Consider the following 19,074-nt stretch of genomic DNA (forward strand, 5'->3'; position numbering starts at 1 on the left):
AGTAGGAGTAAACATCTTCTATCTTGCAGGTGGACTATGCATACTCTGAGGGGTTTTGTATTATCTGTCATCTTTCAGGATGCTGCATTCATGTTTCTAGCACTGCCATTTTGATAATACCCAATCTGCAGCCTCTCTTGGCAATGATGCATACTCTGAAGTTAGGACATTTCAATCTTTTGAAGTCATCTGTTACTTCCTCCACTCCAAGGGAGCCATAACTCCTGCAGCATGGCTGCAGCCTCAAGGTTTGCATTACGCAGAAGTGCAAAAATAGGCAAACAGTCCGCAAAAGAGTTTCTTCCTTTTTTTTCATTTCTTTCTTTTCTTTTCAAGGTGGCTGGGGGCCTGCTGGAGTCTGCGATCTACAGCTGCAGCTCAAACTACGGTTCTCCACTGGTGGTGGGTTCTCGTTCTTGGACTCATCATGCGGTCTGATGTTTTGATATCTCCAGGTGCGACCTGGAAGACATGTGCCTTCGGGGTGCGGCCCTTGGACAACTCAGTTTCTCACCGATGTCACCAACTGAAGCGTCATGGAAAATTGAAACACTGAGATAGAAGGTGGCATGCACTGCTGTCAGAAGGCTCCTGCACTCTCTCTCTCTCTCTCTCTCTTTCTCTTGATGGTGATTGAGAGTCTGTTGGTCCTTGATTCAGGGTCTTGGAGCAGCAACACAGAAGATTATAACATTGAAATTGCTTGCTGTTGATGTCCGCTCTTGCTGTTGCAGGAGCAATCTCTCCCTTCCTCGCTAATGCGAGAGAACCTGTCTGAGATTCTGAAGTGTTGGAATGGACAGTAGTTCTTGATTTACAGTGGATCATGGTCTCTTTGGAAGCTTTGCCGTCGCATGTGGTGGGTTGGGGGATTGATGCTTTTACTGCTGCTTGTGTGTGGGAGGGGGATGGGGCTTTGCGGTTTGTCATTCACTCTTTGTTTCTTACCTATTTTGTCTGCAGAGAGTAAGAATTTCAGGTTGTACACTGTATACGTTCTCTGATATAAAATTGAATCATTTGACCCTAGAATAAATCAGGCACTAAGCGAATCCATAAATGTGAATGGTCACAACAATATATTAACTGAATGGACCAAATGCTTACTGAGCAAGTCAATTTGTTTATTTATGATGCTGCCTGGCCTGCTGTGTTCCACCAGCATTTTGTGTGTGTTGTTGTTTGAATTTCCAGCATCTGCAGATTTCCTCGTGTTTGTTTATTTATGGTTGTCATGATTTAAACTGAAAAAGGATGCTGGAATGATCACTACAGAGAGGAAAGCTCTGAAATCTGTGCTAGGAATTCAGGGTTTCTTTTATTCCAGCATCTCATATTTTGTTGCAGGCATCCATTTTGTTCATGGTGGCACAGGGCAGATATTTCAGCAGTGGTGGACTTTAGTGAAGGTCAGGTTGGGTAACAGGGGATCTGCTTTTATTGATTTGTCTTGAACATGGTGGCAAGACTTCACAAAGTAAAGTATTAATTCAGTTCCTGGTCTGAGACACTTACTGGTCACTGTTAATCTGCAAGACATTAGTGGTGCAATAGGTAATGGCAATGCCAATGTCAAGGAAGATACAGTTCTTGACATTGATGGTCTTTGCTGCGTGACAGTTCAGCACGAAGGTTGGAAATGACTCAATGTTTCAGATCCACTGTGGCTAGCCCTTCCTGCATCTTGAGATGGGATGCCTCCCTGTTGCTATTCTGGCAGAGTGCAGTCCTTAATTGAAAAGAGTAGAATGGGTTAGTAGGTCCACAGAACATTGTGGGCTGAAGGGTCTGTACTGTGCTGTAATGGTCCATGTTCTACTGAATATTCTAAAGCTTCTTGCAAGACCAATTTAGCTAGTTACGTTCTTCACCTCACTCAAATTGCTTCAAAAAAGGCAATGCTATTAAGGACCTTGTCTTTTTTGTGGAAATTTGAAGAGAGATCTTAGGCTCCAAGTTCATACCTCTCTGAAAGTGGCTAAGATAGCATGGTAAAGAAGGCATATGGCATGTTTGCCTTTAATAGTCAAGGCATTGAGCTCCAAAGTCAGGAAATTATGTTGCAGCTTCATAAAACTAGTTAGACCGCATCTGGAGTATTGCTTACAGTTCTGGTTGCCCTACTGTAGGAAGGATGTTGAGGCTTCAAAAAGAATGCTGCCTAGATTAGAGGGAATGTGCTATAACACATCCCCTGGATCTGAAACATTGAGGTTAAACAAACTTGGGTACTTTTCTCTGGAGCAGCAGGGGCTGAGGAGATATCTGATAGAGGTTTATAAGATGATGATAGGATAAACAGACAGCATCTTTTTCCTAGGTTCAAAATGTCTGATGTCAAAGGGCATGCATTTAAGGTAGAGGGAGTAATTTCAAAGGAGATGTGAGGGGCACCCACCACTCTCTCTTACACAGAGAAGGTGTGTGCTTGGAATATATAGCCTGGGGTGATGGTTAATACTTTTAAGAGACATTTGGATACGCACATGAATGTGAGGAAAATGGAAGGCTATGGACATTGTGCAAGCATAAGGGATTAATTCAGTTGACTATTTAATTATTAATTTATTTGATTTGGCACATCACTGAGGGCCGAAGGACTTGTTCCTGTGCTGTACTGTTCTTTCTATATAATAATTTTATTTAAAGTTTTGACACCATTCTCTTTTTGAAAGCTACGGATTAGTCTGTCCCCAGCACTATTCAGATGTGAACCATTTAGTCTGTTAAAAATAGTTCATTCGCATATCACCTTTGGTTCTTTTGGTAATCACATTAAATCTCTGTCCTCTTGCTCTTGACTCTTCTGTCTATGGTACGGTTACTCTAACAGCAGGGGAAGAAGGGAGAAAGCAGGCTCATGTAGAGCACAAACATCATTCCTGGACAACTTGAACCAAATCAGATGCTAGTGTCGTACATTCATATAATTCTGAGAAATTCACTGAGTGTGAAGCTCTTCATAAATGCTAAAGCACGGAACAAAATCAAATCTTTTCTTTTTTCAAAGACATAATATTACCTCTATTGAAATGCTTCACTGTTCTGGAAGAGAGTGATTCAGAGATTATTTTAAAAATTATGCAGTGCGTTGCTAGGAGATGAAATGGTTTAGAAGAAACAGTGGAGGAAGTATGATTTGTGTATGCTTTTTAAAATGGAAGTAGACAAATATTTGAAAATTACTTAAATGGCTTTAGGAAGAGCAGGGACTAAATAGATTGTTCCATTAAAGGTGTAACATAAGCAAGATGATACAATTGTGTGTTTCTGTTTAAGAGTGATTTTGAACAGATTTTCATCCTCAGAAGCCAAGCCATCTCATAAGTGGTGGGAGAGGGTTATAGAGCAACAGGTAAATTGAAATGTGAATTAAACAAGTGTGGCCCTTTTTAAAACTGTGGATATCAAGGATTCTGGGCACCAATCTTGAGAATCTGGGCAATTTAGTTGTCACTTTAAACTGTACCAAATGCAGAAAAGCTAGAACTCAGCCAATCACTCTGCAACTGTGGAAAGAGAAACCAGTTAATGTTCTGTTAAAGATCCTTCATTAGAACTGAAAAAGAAAGTGAGAAATCAAGTTAATTTGAGTAGTGGAGGAGATGTGATGGTCAAGGGCTGGAACAAAGGGAATGTCTCTAACAGGATAAAATGATAACTGGAGTTCTTTTGTCCATGCAATGTGTTCTTGAAGTGCATTAGGGTACTTGTTGCTATCACTCTGGAGTAGAAAATGTGAAGGGTTGCAGCCATCAGCCCTGATGAAGTAGTGGCCCAGTGGCCTTACCTCTCCATCCACAAGGGTTCAGTCCTGATTTCTGTGCAGAGTTTGGATATTTTCCCTGTGATCATATGGGCTTCATTCCAGTATCCGGGTTCCTCCCAGTTCCAAACAATGTGAATTAACATGGTAATTGCCAACAATATATTACTCTTGGTGCATGTAAATAGTAAAATCTGAGAGGAATTGATAGGTAGAGGAAGGAGAATGAGATGGTATTAGTGTTAATAGGCACTTGATGATTGGTGTGGGCTAATTGTCTCTCATTCTGTCCTGTAGGACTGCATCAAACCATCGTTGTGAAGAAATTCCTCCTCTTCTCTACCTTAAATAGGGATTCCCTTACTCTTAAGCTCTGCTTGCTGAATTCCTCCAGGAGGAAAACATCCTACCAAAACCAGTCCTGTCAAATACCTTAGAATCATTTCTCATTCTTCTAAAAATCAATGAGTATCAGCCAAATCTGCTCACCATTATGTTAACCTCTTCATCCAGGAATCAACCTCATAAATTACTCTAAACTGCATCCTGTGAAGTATTTTCTTCAGTCAAGATAACAAAACATGGCATTCAAGATGTAATCTCACCATGCTGCTTAGTTATAGCAAACCTTCTCTACTTAAAACATACAGCCCCTTTGTATTAAAGGCTGATATTCTACATATAAATCCTGAGACAGTGATGGCAATTCCTTACCCCTCACAGATGCTATTTGACCTACTGAGTTCCCCAGATTGTGTTTTTTCTCCCAGCAGATTGCTTCTTGCTCTGGATTCTAGCATCAGCAGTCTTGTGTCTAGCATTCTACAACCCCCTTGATCTGCTACTGTAGTTTCATTCAAGGGCACCCAGATCCCTCTGCCTTAGGGCATTTTTTACTCGTCCATTTAAACATGTTTTTTTTTTCACTTTTCCATTTGTTATCCAAAGTGATAATCTTACTTTCCTTCATATTGATACTCCACCTGGTGAATGTTTGCCTGCTTGCATAACCTATCTGTATCCCTTCATTGACTCTTGCATCTTCCTCACGCATCTTTGTCTCGTCAGTGAATGTGGCGACAATTTGCTTGATCTCTTCATGCAACAATTACATAAATTTTGACAGAGAAACAACAGTACTATGAACATCTAAGGAGAATAAAATCAAAGTATTAACAAACAGCTTAAAACATTGACCCTGTTTTTGCTCCCTAGCTATTGTCTGATCTGTACCCTTTTATTTTACATTTCTGTTTGTGGCACTGAAAACTGAAAAATTTTGACATATCCACTAGAAGGGCTAAGACAAATGGACCTTCAAAGGTAGGTGTGTTTCTCTGGTGTCAAAAATGAGAAGCTGAGTGAACATGCATGCCTTTAATCCCCCATCCCTGTTTTCTGTAAAATGAAAGAGTACACAAAACTCACGAGCCATGGATATCTACCAATCAACATAGCATAAATTAAATTCACAATACCTTTCCAATAACAAAACCACACAATGGGCATGTATAACTAGCAATGTATATTCATTACAAAAGCATGTCTTTATTGAATCATTGGATGGCTACAAATTGGTTAGGGATCATAGAATGGAGACCAATTGATCTATCAAGACTGTGCTGACTCTCCTTTCCACCCTATAGCCCTAATTCTGATGTCTTGTCAATCTGTTTTCAACCGCTTATTATGATCCAATTTCTTGATGAAAACAACAATTGACCCCACCTCCACCATATCTGCAAGCAGTAGATTGCAGATTCCAACTAGTTTAAAGAAAGGTCTCCCTTATATTAATTTCACGTGAATTAATGTACGATACCTTCATTATAATGTTCGTTTAAATTGCTTTCTATGTGACTGGGATTTTGTGATACAAGTGAAAATGCAGAATTATTGTGGTATAAATTTCCCATTCATCTATTTTTAAACATTTAATATTCCTTTCTTAAAAGCAACAAATATGGAAAGGTGGGCTAACATTTAATTTTGGAAAGCACAGATTTTATGAGTAACCAGATTTAAATTAAGACGAACTCCCATGGCTACTTCTGAGAACAGCAACCACATCAGCTAAAAGCCATTCTCAATATTGTTATTGTGAACCTCAATCCCATCCAAGCTGTTCTCTTGCACAACAGAGAAGAATGATCTGTCCATTTACTTGATCCATCTTGTGTGTATTTAGATTATTCGACTACTCCAGCCATTGTAGTGTGAAAGGCCATACAGTATATTCTTATGATTTTTGATCCTGAGCTTCTTGAGACATCTGTAGTTTTAACTATATAAATTATCTTTGTTTGTGCGACGGCAACATAGTTATTTTTCTGGCAGCCATGCGAGTAAATGAACAATTTTCTGTGTGCTCAAATGAAAAAAGAAGTGAAATTAAGTAGAGAATCACTCCTGCAGTTACTCTGCACTTGTGACCCTGAACTTCTGATAACCTGCTATTTAATTCACCATCCACTCCCAGTCTGATCTCTTTGTCTGTAGCCTCCTGCATTGTTACAGTAAGGCCCAATATAAGCTCCAAGGAACAACAATTTTCCTTTGGGCACAATATCGAATTCTCCAGCTTCAGAAAATTCGCTCTTCCCTTCTGTTTGTACCTCCGTGGCATCCAGAAATGAATCTGGTGGAAAGCAGGTAGATACTTAAATTTAGGATCAATCCTCAGTTGGTCGTGTTAATGTGAGGAGCCTAGCTTTGTAACTGCCTAAGTTGTAAATTTTGCTTCTGGGAATAGAATCAGCCCCCTCCCCCACCCCCATCAATATGTGCCAGTCAGTGGGTTAGACGTAGAAATGGGATGTTTTTGTAAAATTAAGTACCATCCTCAGCAGGCCAGGCAGCATGTAGGAAAAGGGTACAGTGGCGTTTCGGGCTGGAACCCTTTGGAAGGACCAGAGAAAAAAGCTGAGGAGTAGATTTAAAAGGTGGGGGGAGGGGAAAGAGTAACACAAGGTGATAGGTGAAACCTAGAGGGGAGGGATGAAGTAGGAAGCTGGGAAGTTGATCCATGAAAGAGACAGAAGGCCATGGGAAAAAGAAAAGGGGGGAGGAGCACCAGAGGGAGGTGATGGTTGGGCAAGGAAATAAAATAAGCGAGGGAAAAGGGGATGGGAAATGGTGAAGGGGCGGGGGTGATTGAGGGGCATTACTGGAAGTTTGAGAAATTAATGTTCATGCATCAGGTTGGAGGCTAACCAAATGGACTATAAGGTATTGTTCCTCTAACCTAAGTGTGGCCTCATCACAAAAGTGGAGGAGGCCATGGATATACATGTCAGAATGGGAATGGGAAGTGGAATTAAAATTGTCAGCCACTGGGAGATCTCGCTTTTTCTAGTGGATGGAGCGCGGGTGCTCGGTGAAGCGGTCTCCCAATCTGCGTCGGCTCTCACCAACATACAGGAGGCCAGGAGCAATGAACACAGTATATGACCCCAACAGGCTCACAGGTGAAGTGTCACCTAACCTGGAAGGACTATTTAGGGCCCTGAATGGTAGTGAGGGAGGAGGCATAGAGGCTGGTGAAGCACTTGTTCCACTGGCAAGTGCCAGAAGGGAGATCAGTTGGGAGGGAGGAATGGAGCAGGGAGTCGTGTAGGGAGTGATTCCAGCGGAAAGCAGAAAGTCGGGGTGGGGAGGGAAAGATGAGCTTGGAGGTGGAATCCTGTAGGAGATGGTAGAAGTTTCGAAGAATTACGTGCTGGACGCAGAGGCTGGTGGGGTGGTAGGCGAGGACAAGAGGAACCCTATCCCTAGTGGGGTGGTGGGAGGATGAGGAAAGAGCAGAAATGGAAGAGATGTAGTTGAGGACAGCTTTGATGGTAGAAGGGAAGCCCCTTTCTTTGAAAAAGGAGGACCTTTTCTTCTTTCTAGAATGAAAAGTCTCAACCTGAGAGCAGATATGACTGAGACAGAAAAATGGAGAGATGGGATGGTGTTTTTACAAGTATCAGGATTACTTATCATCTTGAGCTTCTCTCTCTCCCTTCCCTCACCTTTTAAATCTACTCCTCAGTTTTTCCTCTAGTCCTGTTGGAGGGTTTCAGCCCAGAACATTGACTATACTCTTTTCCTAGATACTGCCCGGTCTGCTGAGTTCCTCCAGCATTTTGTGTGTGTTGCTCAGATTTCCAGCATCTGCAGATTTTCTCTTGTTTGTGTTAAGTATCATCCTTTTAGTTTTGTTTAAAGTGGATGCATTCATGTTATTTACTTCTTGAAAGCAGCTTTTAAACTTTTAGTGGCTAATTTAAAGAACTAACAATTCAGAAGGCTGAAAAAAATTTAGTCATTTAAATTGAAAAATCTGAAAGTATGATTGCTGTACAAAACACTTGGCTTACAAATGACCATGGGAGTTGAAAGCACACCATTATTTTGCTAGTCTAGCCCAAAATAACTCGATAGCCATAGTATGAAATGTCTTCTGAAATCTCCAAACAATCTTCCCAATTTAAGGACAATTTGAAATGAGCAGTAAATACTGCTTATGCTCCAACATTACAAACATACTATGGACAGATAAAGAGAAATGTTAGTAACAGGATGGGATTCCCCTGAAAATACTGAGCAGGAAGAAGTGGTTTCTTGAGCTCCCTGTCCCAAAATTACAGCAATTTGCTCAGTTTCGTGTGTGGTCATATCATCAAATGCAATCAACACATCGTCTACATTTTCTTACCTGGTAAAGTCAGTCATTTCCATCATTATCATACACATCTGTTTTGCCAGCACAATTATGTCGTTGCCGCTGTCGTCCCACTTGGCCACTTCGGCATCCAACTTGTTCTTCTCCTGGTGGAAGCTCTCCACTTGCTCAGCAATCTTTGCCTTTTCCTCTTGGGGCAGCTGGGCCATGATGGCCTGTAAAGAAAGACAGATGTTCAGTACTGACAGCTTTCAAATCATACTTCACTGGTGCAGTACAGTGTGGCTGTCTGCATTCACAATTTATCTCCACATAGTTACCTTTGTAGATCTTTGAAAGAAACATTAAATTTCTCAATTTATGATTCAGAGTTCCGTGCCTGAAAATGATAGAGGATCTGTTAATAGCAGGGATGGCAAAATTGGATTTCTGGGCTGAGAAATAGAATGGTGGTGGATCCTCTGAGAACTGATATATTCTTGGAAGTTGTGACTCAATGCTGTAAAACATTGGTTAGGATAAAGCTGGTACATTGTGTAGAGTTCTGGCCATCATTGCATTTGGAGGTCAGAATTGCACTTGGAAAGGTGCAAAGAAGATTCACCAGGATGTCACCTAGGATTTCAGTTATGGGGAGAGACTGGAAAAGTTGAGGTAGTTTCTATTGGAGTAGAAAAGACTGAAGGAGGATCTGATAGAGGCATACAAAATTACGAGGGTCATGGATAGGGTAAATAGCAGTAAACTTTTCCCCATAACAGAGGCATCTAAAAGTAGAGGGCATAGGTTCAGGGTAGCGGGTAAGATTCAGGAAGAGCATTCTCACCTCACAGGTGGATGGACCCTAGAATGCCAAGTTCAAAGTCAAAGTCAACATTGTGCTTATTATCATATACATACCCAAATGCACCATTGCTCAGGTGCAATGAAAAACTCTGCCATTGTGGGGGAAGAGAAGGGAATTTGGTGGGATGAAATATGCAGGTAAGCACTTGAGTCATCAAGGCATAGAAGGTTATGGATCAAAAGCAGGTAAATGAGATTAGTACATGTTGGTTTGGTGGGCGAAATGCCATGCTGTTGTGCTCCATAAATCTCTGATTCTATACCAAGAGAAAGGCTATCTCTGCATACACACTGCATTGTTATTATGAAAGGGCACTAGACTCAAAACCTCACTCAACATCACAGCAGCACTGTTAATGACTGAAAAAGAAAATTCATGGATAAAATATTTAAGATCCACATATATGTGTGCTCTCTAAATGCCCTGCTGATCATCTCCCTCCCTAGTGAGACCACACCTGGACTACTGTGTTCAGTTTTGGTCTCCAAATTTGAGGAAGGACATTCTTGCTATTGAGGGAGTGCAGCGTAGGTTCACGAGGTTGATTCCCGGGATGGCAGGACTGTCATACATTGAAAGATTGGAGCGACTGGGCTTGTATACACTGGAATTTAGAAGGATGAGAGCGGATCTGATTGAAACATATAAAATTATTAAGGGATTGGACACGCTAGAGGCAGGAAACATGTTCCCGATGTTGGGGGAGTCCAGAACCAGAGGACACAGTTTAAGAATAAGGGGTAGGCCATTTAGAACAGAGTTGAGGAAAAACTTTTTCACCCAGAAAGTTGTGGATCTATGGAATGCTCTGCCTCAGAAGGCCATTTCTCTGGATGCTTTCAAGAAAGAGTTAGATAGAGTTCTTAAAGATAGCGAAGTCAAGGGATATGGGGAGAAGGCAGGAACAGGGTACTGATTGTGGATGATCAGCCATGATCACAGTGAATGGCGGTGCTGGCTCAAAGGGCTGAATGGCCTACTCCTGCACCTATTGTCTATTGTCCCTAACTCACAGACACGCACTCATCCTGCACTGGTCACTTTTCGCATTTTATTGCTGCTGCTTCACATACTGCTTGTTTTTGTTATAATAATTAAGGTAACATTATACTGTTCACATGAACATACACTTCACACTTTATGTCAACCTGTCAATCTTCAGGCCGTGCCACTTAGGGACTTGCGCTAATATTATCTTGTGACTGTATGTGCTGGATCGTAACTATATGTGCTGTGTATGACTCCACATACCGTGTTTTGCACATTGGCTGCCAAAGAATAATGTTTCATTCAACCGTATATATGTGTATGGTTAAATGACAATAAACATGAGCTTCAACATATTTGCTTTGAAATTATTTTGAGCTCATACTCACATCATGCAATCTGGAGAACATTAAAATGATGAAAGAATTTATTAAGGATTTTTGAATGTGCTCCTAACTGCAGTTTCCACCAGCCTCCCATGCACAAGTCCCTTGAAAATTGTAAAGAGATGCATTGTAGCGGTAAGGCACAACTGTCAACACTGATGCCTTACAGCTGCAGTGACCCAGCATTGATTCTGACATTTCTCTATAAAGTTTGCAGGTTCTCCCCCTGACAACAAGATGTGCTCTGGTTTCCTCCCACATCCCAATGATGTGCTACTAATTGCATTCAGTGAAGGTAAGTGACAAAAGAATCACAAGAAAAAGAAAGTTGTCAGGCATGTGAGAGAGTAAAGCTGCAGGATGTCAGGGGAGAAGGCGAAGGGGAATCTGACTGATGTGATTGCTTTCTTTGGAATTGGCATGGAATCAATGTTCTTCTACTGTATGTTGTAACAATTGTGTAAGGGTGTAATTTGGCCTATCACCACATCCGACTGAGACCTCTCTGATGTCCTTGTCTACTGGCATTTCAGCCTCATCCCAAGCTAACAATGGTAAATGAATGGATCAACCAGCTTGCCGATTTCAATTCTTTAGTGGTAATCTCTTCCTTAATTACCAGTCTGAAACATTCCAGATCAGGCGTTCTCGCTGGCTATTGTACCTAAATGGCTCTAATGACACAAGTCCTTGAATGTTACTGACATGCAAATTTCCTCATTAACCTCAAACAAAGGAGCAGAATTCAGTCACTTGACCCATCAAGTCTGTTCCACCATTCCATCAACGCTGATTTATTATCCCTCTTAACCCCATTCTCCTATCTTCTCCCTGCAACCGTTGACATCCTCACTAATCAAAAACCTATCAACCTCCACTTTAAATATACCCGGAGACTTGGTCTCCACAGTGAATGAATTTCTGTCTGGCTAAAGAAATTTCTCCTCTTCTCTGTGCTAAAGTGATGTCCTTGTATTCTGAGACAATGCCCTCTAATCCTAGACTCCCCCACTATTGGAGACATCCTCTCCATGTCCACTCTATGTAGGCCTTTCCATATTTGAAATGCTTCAATGAGATCCCCTCCCATTATTCCAAAATCCAGTGTATACATGCCCAGCACCATCAGACACTGGGCATGTCTAATGTTAACCCTCATCATCCTTGTGAACCTCATTTGGACCCTCTCCAATGCCAGCACAACGCAGTCCTTGTATTTTTCTAGTCTTATCTATAAGCAAAGGACCTCTAAAAATGGTTTCCCTTCATACCATCGTTCCCCTCTTTTACCAGGAACAGGTAGTCAGTTTCAAGATACACATAGATGATTCAGTCTGACTGCCCAATTTTATTATTGTTCATCTGTCATCTAGAACAAATAAGCAATAATTTTCAGCTGACATTTGGGAAACCTTAAAATAGTTACTTCACCTTCTAATTTATAAGTCCTATATTGTAACCATTTCACACCCTTGCCCAGTCTGTTTGCAAGACCAGAATTTTACTTCGGCCGAAGTTTCCAATTCAATATTCCCTTAATGATAAAAATTGACTTTCATCTCTGAAACATCGCATCCTTGCATCAGTTCATTTGTGTCCTTGCGATCAGACGAGAAAAAATCACTCTTGGCTGCCTTCTCATACTTCACCCTTCAAAACTTCATCTTATGCAAAACTCCTCTGCTTGTTAAGTTGCATATTATCAAATTAAATCAAATCCAAGATTTTTATATTTTTGTTTCAATCATACTGTAGTTGCATCTTGTTCAGACCCGTGTGACTTGTAACTCAATTTCAGCTCAAGACTCCTCTTAAGTCTAACTTTTAAGCATCTCCCCTTGGCTTCTATCACCTTGGGTGGCCTTGCTTACTGTATATGATTGACATTCATTCTTGAGCCATTAAGAATTTCAGTGGTTTGATACAATCATGTGAAAGCAAAAATGAAGTGCTGACTGAGATTGCTTAAGTGAGATTTGGGCAAAGTATTGCCCTGAATGAAACACAGCCAAGGAAAAAGGGTCAGAACATATTGAATTACCTATTTCACATTAAATTGCGTATTAAGCAGTTGGCTAGGTCAGCTTGTAAATAAAGGTCAGCTAGGTCAGAAAGTAAATATCAAATGTGTCCATGAATTACTACTAAAAGTTAGTTAACAATATAACATCTTGAAATCAGAATGAACCATTTTTAGGAGTGTTAAAACATTGTTGTGTTTATTAATAACATTGAATTGGGGCTCCTCTCAAAAAAAATCATGAATTTGGTCAAATGAAGCTTGAATAGCAGTTCACTCAAAGAGAAATATTATAGGTAGAACTTTGGCTTTGTTTTAACCAAGTATCTTTAACGATGGTTTCCATTCATACTACCACTCCCAAAATCCAGAGATAGAACCTCTTCCTTTCTCTTCTATTAGAAGACACGTAGTCAGTTTCTATGTCCATTCTGATGATACTTCCTATTGTGCATTTATTACAGATGTGTGTTCGCCATTCAAAACACATTCTCCATGGCAGGTATTATATAGGTTGCTGCTGTCTGAGAACCACAAGAGAGAGGGAGAAAATTCATTTCAAACAAAGGTATATGAATTTCAATGACATGTCTAAAGACAAATCCATTTTGTCCAGGTGACTGGGAGACCTGTTAGAGTTCTACCTGAACCATTTGATAGATGAATCACAAAACCCTTACAACGGAGCAGTGAAGAAAAAAAGTGCCATTTCTTCACTGGACATGTCTAGCTTGAGACACATGGCTCTCATCTACAGATACACACTCTGAGACTTATGCAAGCACCTATTCTGTCCACACTACCTAAATGCTCAACCCTTGCTACAACAATCTAACTTCAGAATCAGCTTTATTATCATTGGCATGTAACATAAAATCTGTTAACTTAGCAGCAGCAGTTCAATGCAATACCTAATCTAGCAGAGAAAAAAAAAGTAAATCAATTATGGTACACGTATACTGAATAGATTAAAAAATGTGCAAAAACAGAAATACTGTATATTTTTTAAAAAGTGAGGTAGTGTCCAAAGATTCAATGTCCATTTAGGAATCGGATGGCAGAGGGGAAGAAGCTGTTCCTGAATGACTGAGTGTGTGCCCTCAGGCTTTTCTACCTCCTACCTGATAGTAACAGTGAGAAAAGGGCATGCCCTGTGTGCTGGAGATCCTTAATAATGGAAGCTCCTTTTCTGAGACAACACTCCCTGAAGATGTCTTGGGTACTATGTAGGCTAGTACCCAAGATGGAGCTGAATAGATTTACAACCTTCTGCAGCTTCTTTCAGTCCTGTGCAATAGCCCCTCCATACCAGACAGTGATACAGCCTATCAGAATACTCTCCATGGCACAGCTATAGAAGTTTTTCAGTGTATCGTTGACAAGCCAAATATCTTCAAACTCCTAATAAAGTATAGCCACTGCCTTGCCTTCTTTATAACTACATTGATATGTTGGGACCAGGTTAGATCCTCAGAGATCTTGACACCCAGGAACTTGAATCTGCACACTCACTCCACTTCTGATCCCTCTATGAGGATTGGTATGTGTTCCTTCATCTTACCCTTCCTGAAGTCCACAATCAGTTCTTTTGTCTTACTGACATTGAGTGTCAGGTTGTTGCTGCGACACCACTCCACTAGTTGGCATATCTCACTCCTGTATGCCCTTTCATCACCACCTGAGATTCTACCAACAATGGTTATATCGTCAGCAAATTTATAGATGGTATTTGAGCTATGCCTAGCCACACAGTCATGTGTATATAGTGAGTAGAGCAGGGGGCTAAGCACACACCCCTGAGGTGCGCCAGTGTTGATCGTCAGCAAGGAGGATATGTTATCACCAATCCACACGAATTGTGGTCTCCCAGTTAGGAAGTCGAGGATCCAATTGCAGAGAGAGGTAGAGAGGCCCAGGTTTTGCAACTTCTCAATCAGGATTGTGGGAATGATGGTATTAAATGCTGAGCTATTGTCAATAAACAGCATCCTGACGTAGGTGTTTGTGTTGTCCAGCTGGTGTATGGAGAGCCATTGAGATTGCATCTGCCATTGACTGGCATGTTGGCGTGTGGCCAAGTGGTTAAGGCTTTGGGCTAGCGATCTGAAGGTCGTTAGTTCAAGCCTCTGCCCAGGCAGCGTGTGTGTCCTTGAGCAAGGCACTTAACCACACACTGCTCCTGCATGTTTATAGCCTAGTGGTGCAGTATGGACAAGACTATTGTTGCGATAGGCAAATTGCAATGAGTCTAGGTCCTTGCTGAGGAAGTAGTTCAGTTGAGTCATGACCAACTTCTCAAAGAATTTCATCGAGTGCTAACGGGTGATAGTCATTAAGGCAGCCTACATTCTTCTTCTAAGGCACTAATATAATTGTTGCCTTTTTGAAGACAGTGGGAACTTCTGCTCATAGCAGTGAGAGATTGAAATTGTCCTTGAATACTCCTGCTAGTTGGTTGGCATAGGTTTTCAGAGCCTTACCGGTTCACTCTCTTTAAAAAGTCTAATTTCAGCCTCTGAGATGGAGATCATAGGGTCATCATGTGCGGCAAGGATCTTCACAGCTGTGGCTGTCTTCTCCCTTTCAAAGCATGCATAGAAGGCATTGAGTTCATCTGGTAGTGAAACATTGCTGCCATTCATGCTATTGTGTTTTGCTTTGTAGGAAGTAATGTCTTGCAGACCCTGCCAGAGTTGCCGTGCATCCGATGTTGCCTCTAACCTCATTCAAAATTGTCTCTTCGACCTTGAAATAGCCCTCCAACTAGAAGCAGAATTAGGCCACTTGGCCCATTGAGTTTGCTCTGCCATTCTATCATGGCTGATTTATTATCCTCTCAACCCCAATCTTCTGCCTTTTCCCCATCAGCCTGCATTAAATATACCCAATGACTTAGCCTCCACAGCTGTTTGTGGCAATCAATTCTACAGAATCACCATCAAATGCTGGAAACTAACACCTTTCAATTCTCACTGATTGGAAAACTGTGGCACTGCTACAGATCCTGTGATGCCTCATTCAGTGAACAACTACATTGTGCATTTTTGATCAGTTAACTCAAGAGCAAATGTGATTTACTGTAATGCTATGAGGGATAGCTTCCCAATGGTAAGGTACATCTCACTGCAGCAGAGTAGATTGTTTTGAATTAATGTGACTGATGCCATGGTTGCCACTTTTGTGACAATGGACCTCATATCCAAAGTGAAGTTGATTCCTATCTTGAGCATCTTCTCTGTTCATTCTGAATTTGGAATACAGATAATGGTAACCTGTGAGGTTGAGGAACAAGAACAAGATAACCTGGTGAAATGAAATATTGGTTTTATGTTAAGCACAAGAAATTCAGCAGATGCTGGAAATCTTGAGCAACACATACAGAATGCTGGAGGAACTTCGCAAGTCAGGCAAAATCTATGGAGGGGAAGAAATAGTCTACATTTTGGGGTGAGACTCATAATCAAGATTGGAGTAGGGTCAGCACAAGACGACCAGTCCTGATGAAAGTTCTCGGCCTGAAGCATCAAATGTTTATTCCCTCCATAGATATCACCTGACTTGCTGAGTTCCTCCAATATTTTATGTGTATTCATTCTATGCTGCCTTCTCTCTGAGAGTCGTTTTCTGCAGAGGATTGAAAGCTTCAGAGCAGATTAGAGAGATTCAGTCAAAAGTGATGGCTTGTGCAGAAAAGTATAACAAAATTGTGGTCTCATCCAGTTATGACCAGAGTGAAATGTGGCACTTCTTCTATTGACTGCATTGGTACATTCTTAAAGGATCATCTGGTGTCATGACATAAAAAGAAAAGCATAAAATCCAGAGATGCTGCAAATCTGAAATAAAGCTAGAAAATGCTGGAAGTGCTCAGTAGGTAGGGCAGTGTGTGTGAAGAGAATAAATGTTGTTTGTTCATTCCCCTCCATAGACGCTGCCTGATTTGCAGAGTTCCTCAGACACCTTGGGTGTGTTGCTCAAAATTTCCAACATCAGCAGAATCTTTTGTGTTTACGCGTGGAGAGAAAAACATTGTTCATGACTCAGGTCAATGATTTTTCATCAAGACTGGCTGTTGAAAATGACCATCAGTGAAAACTCACTCAGGAAATGTGATGTGTATATGGAGGAATTTAAGGTGGGAGGATATATGGGAGGCAGGGTTTAGGGGTCAGTACAACATTGTGGGCCGAAGGGTTTGTACTGTGCTGTACTATTCTACGCTCTATCGTAAAGTTCTTATTGTGATCAATAGTGGCCCCCAATGCACGGAGGAATTGATAAAAGTTATTCAAGCGAGCTCTTTTGTTGTGTGGGTGCAGTTAATGACTGTACGTGTGGGAAGCTGGCAATGCTGCCAACTCCCAGTGCTTGTGTTTGACACTTTCTGTTCTTAGAGAACACAATGAAACTGAAGTAGGTGAAATCACTTATCTGTAAATCATTGCCTCTGATACTGCATGACCAGCAAATTGGGAAAGATGGTGGAAATATGCTGCAGCAACTTGATTGAATCTTGATCTTAGAGTCAATGTGGCCTTGACATTCACAAGCAGACAGTCCAGGCACGAGAGCATGGCTGAAGATTATCCTGCAGAATTTCACAGCTTCCAGATGTGTTAGGCTTGGAAAACTTGAGCAATTAGTCATCTGGGTCCTGATGAAGGATCTTGGCCCAAATTGTCAACTATTTATTCCCCTCCATAGATTCTGCCTGATTTGTTGAGTTCCTCCAACATTTTGTGCATGTTGCTTAATCATCTGACAACTTGAGGTAAGACTTCAAGCAATCTGGGAATAAGCTCTTTCCCAATCACTGATCCAATCCTGTATCAATAAATATGACCATAATCATTGATCCAGTAAGTCTGAGAAAAACTCTCAGTCATAACTGTAGCACTCTGCAGACTTTGTGAGGGTGTTTGAGTAAGTATTGAAGCTAGATCTTCTGACATCAGCAGCGCACCCTTTGAAGTCACAAGAAGACGAAGCATGGCATGGAATGAAACCATTCTGTAATGATTGTTGAGGATTTTTCACCTCCAGTTAATGTTGATGGATGTGGAAATAGGGTTGCTCAATTAATGACATTGATTGGTGCATGTCTGACATGAGGTAGCAGTCATAAATTTAAGCAAAAGTGCTTTGCTCAATTTTTACATGGAATTGATAATTGGATTAAGATTAAAATAAGATTAGTTTTATTTGTCACATGTACATCGGAACATACTGTGAAATGCATCACCTGTTTACTTCAGGTAAAATCAAAATGGACCATTTCACACTTTTTTTTCAAGTGTGTTCTAGGCTATTTTATTGTGAAAGCTTTACAAATAAATGTAAACTTATAACTGACAAATGTCAATCAGACTGATAATAATTTCAGTAAGCAGTATACAGTCTTAAACATAATCATAACCAATAAATTCAGATTTTTATGTAAAGTTTAAAGATCATTCTTTTGTAGAAAGTTGTGAGGTCAGTTTGAGGTACCTTTCTTGCCAATTTTAATATGGACATTAATTCAATTTTTTAAAATAGGTTAAGGTCTGCTAACGTCACAGAAAGAGAATGTCATATGAAGGTGTCAGCCTTCATCCATTAATACTGTGAACAGCCAGTCCCAGGCCATGGCATTTTCTGCAGCAGATGTGAGAAGAGCTATAATGGGATTCACTGACATCTGAGGCTTACTTTTTCAATGTCACACTCACCCATCATTCTGGTCCTCTCTGACCTACATTGGTTCCTAGGGCTCAGGTGCCTCAAATTTGAAATTTCCGTCCGTTCTCCATGGTCTTGACATCTGACTTCTGTGACCTTCTTCTGTTCTGCAAACCCTCCACCCCAACTGCTTTTGGTTTGGGTTAGCACTGCCAGGTTAATCTGCAGTCTCCAGAAACTGAAGATTAATTTCCGGGAAATTTTGGCAAACACCCATTGTGAAAACTGTCATTGAATTAAAATGAACTGGGAGCGCTTTTCATTTTTTTTGACATGTGCAGGCATTGGAGATAAAAACACTTGAGATGGACTAAAAATTCTATTAAGGCACAATTATTCAATCTAGGTGCTTGAATGTATAAAATCTGTAAGAATACACCCAGTGGCCACTTTATTAGGTACAGGAGTAGATCCCAGTGTGTTCTTTTGCTGCTATAACCCATCCACTTCAAGGTTCAACATGAATTGCATTCAGAGATGCTCTTTGGCCCACCACTGTTGTCACACATGGTTATTTGAGTTATCATTGTCTTCCTGTCAGCATGAATCAGTCTGGTCATTCTCCTCTGACCTTCCTCAAGGTGTTTTCATTCACAGAAATGCTGCTCACTGGATATTTATGTTTGTTATCTGCATCATTCTCTGTAAATTCTAGAGACTATTGTGCGCAAAAAATCCTAG

The 19,074-nt window shown here is 40.9% G+C and overlaps 1 protein-coding gene across 3 annotated transcripts in view; it reads right to left on the minus strand.

Moving 5' to 3' along the window:
- LOC140726163 (catenin alpha-2) overlaps positions 1-19,074 on the minus strand; it is an 817,330-nt gene that overhangs the window by 168,698 nt on the left and 629,558 nt on the right. For all 3 annotated transcript variants that reach the window (XM_073042154.1, XM_073042153.1, XM_073042155.1), the window contains one exon: positions 8,466-8,647. In XM_073042154.1, coding sequence (XP_072898255.1) covers positions 8,466-8,647 — 182 coding nt within the window. The remainder of the gene's footprint in view (positions 1-8,465; positions 8,648-19,074) is intronic.

Source organism: Hemitrygon akajei, chromosome 4, assembly GCF_048418815.1.
Source record: "Hemitrygon akajei chromosome 4, sHemAka1.3, whole genome shotgun sequence".
In the NCBI taxonomy this organism is placed as follows: Eukaryota; Metazoa; Chordata; class Chondrichthyes; order Myliobatiformes; family Dasyatidae; genus Hemitrygon; species Hemitrygon akajei.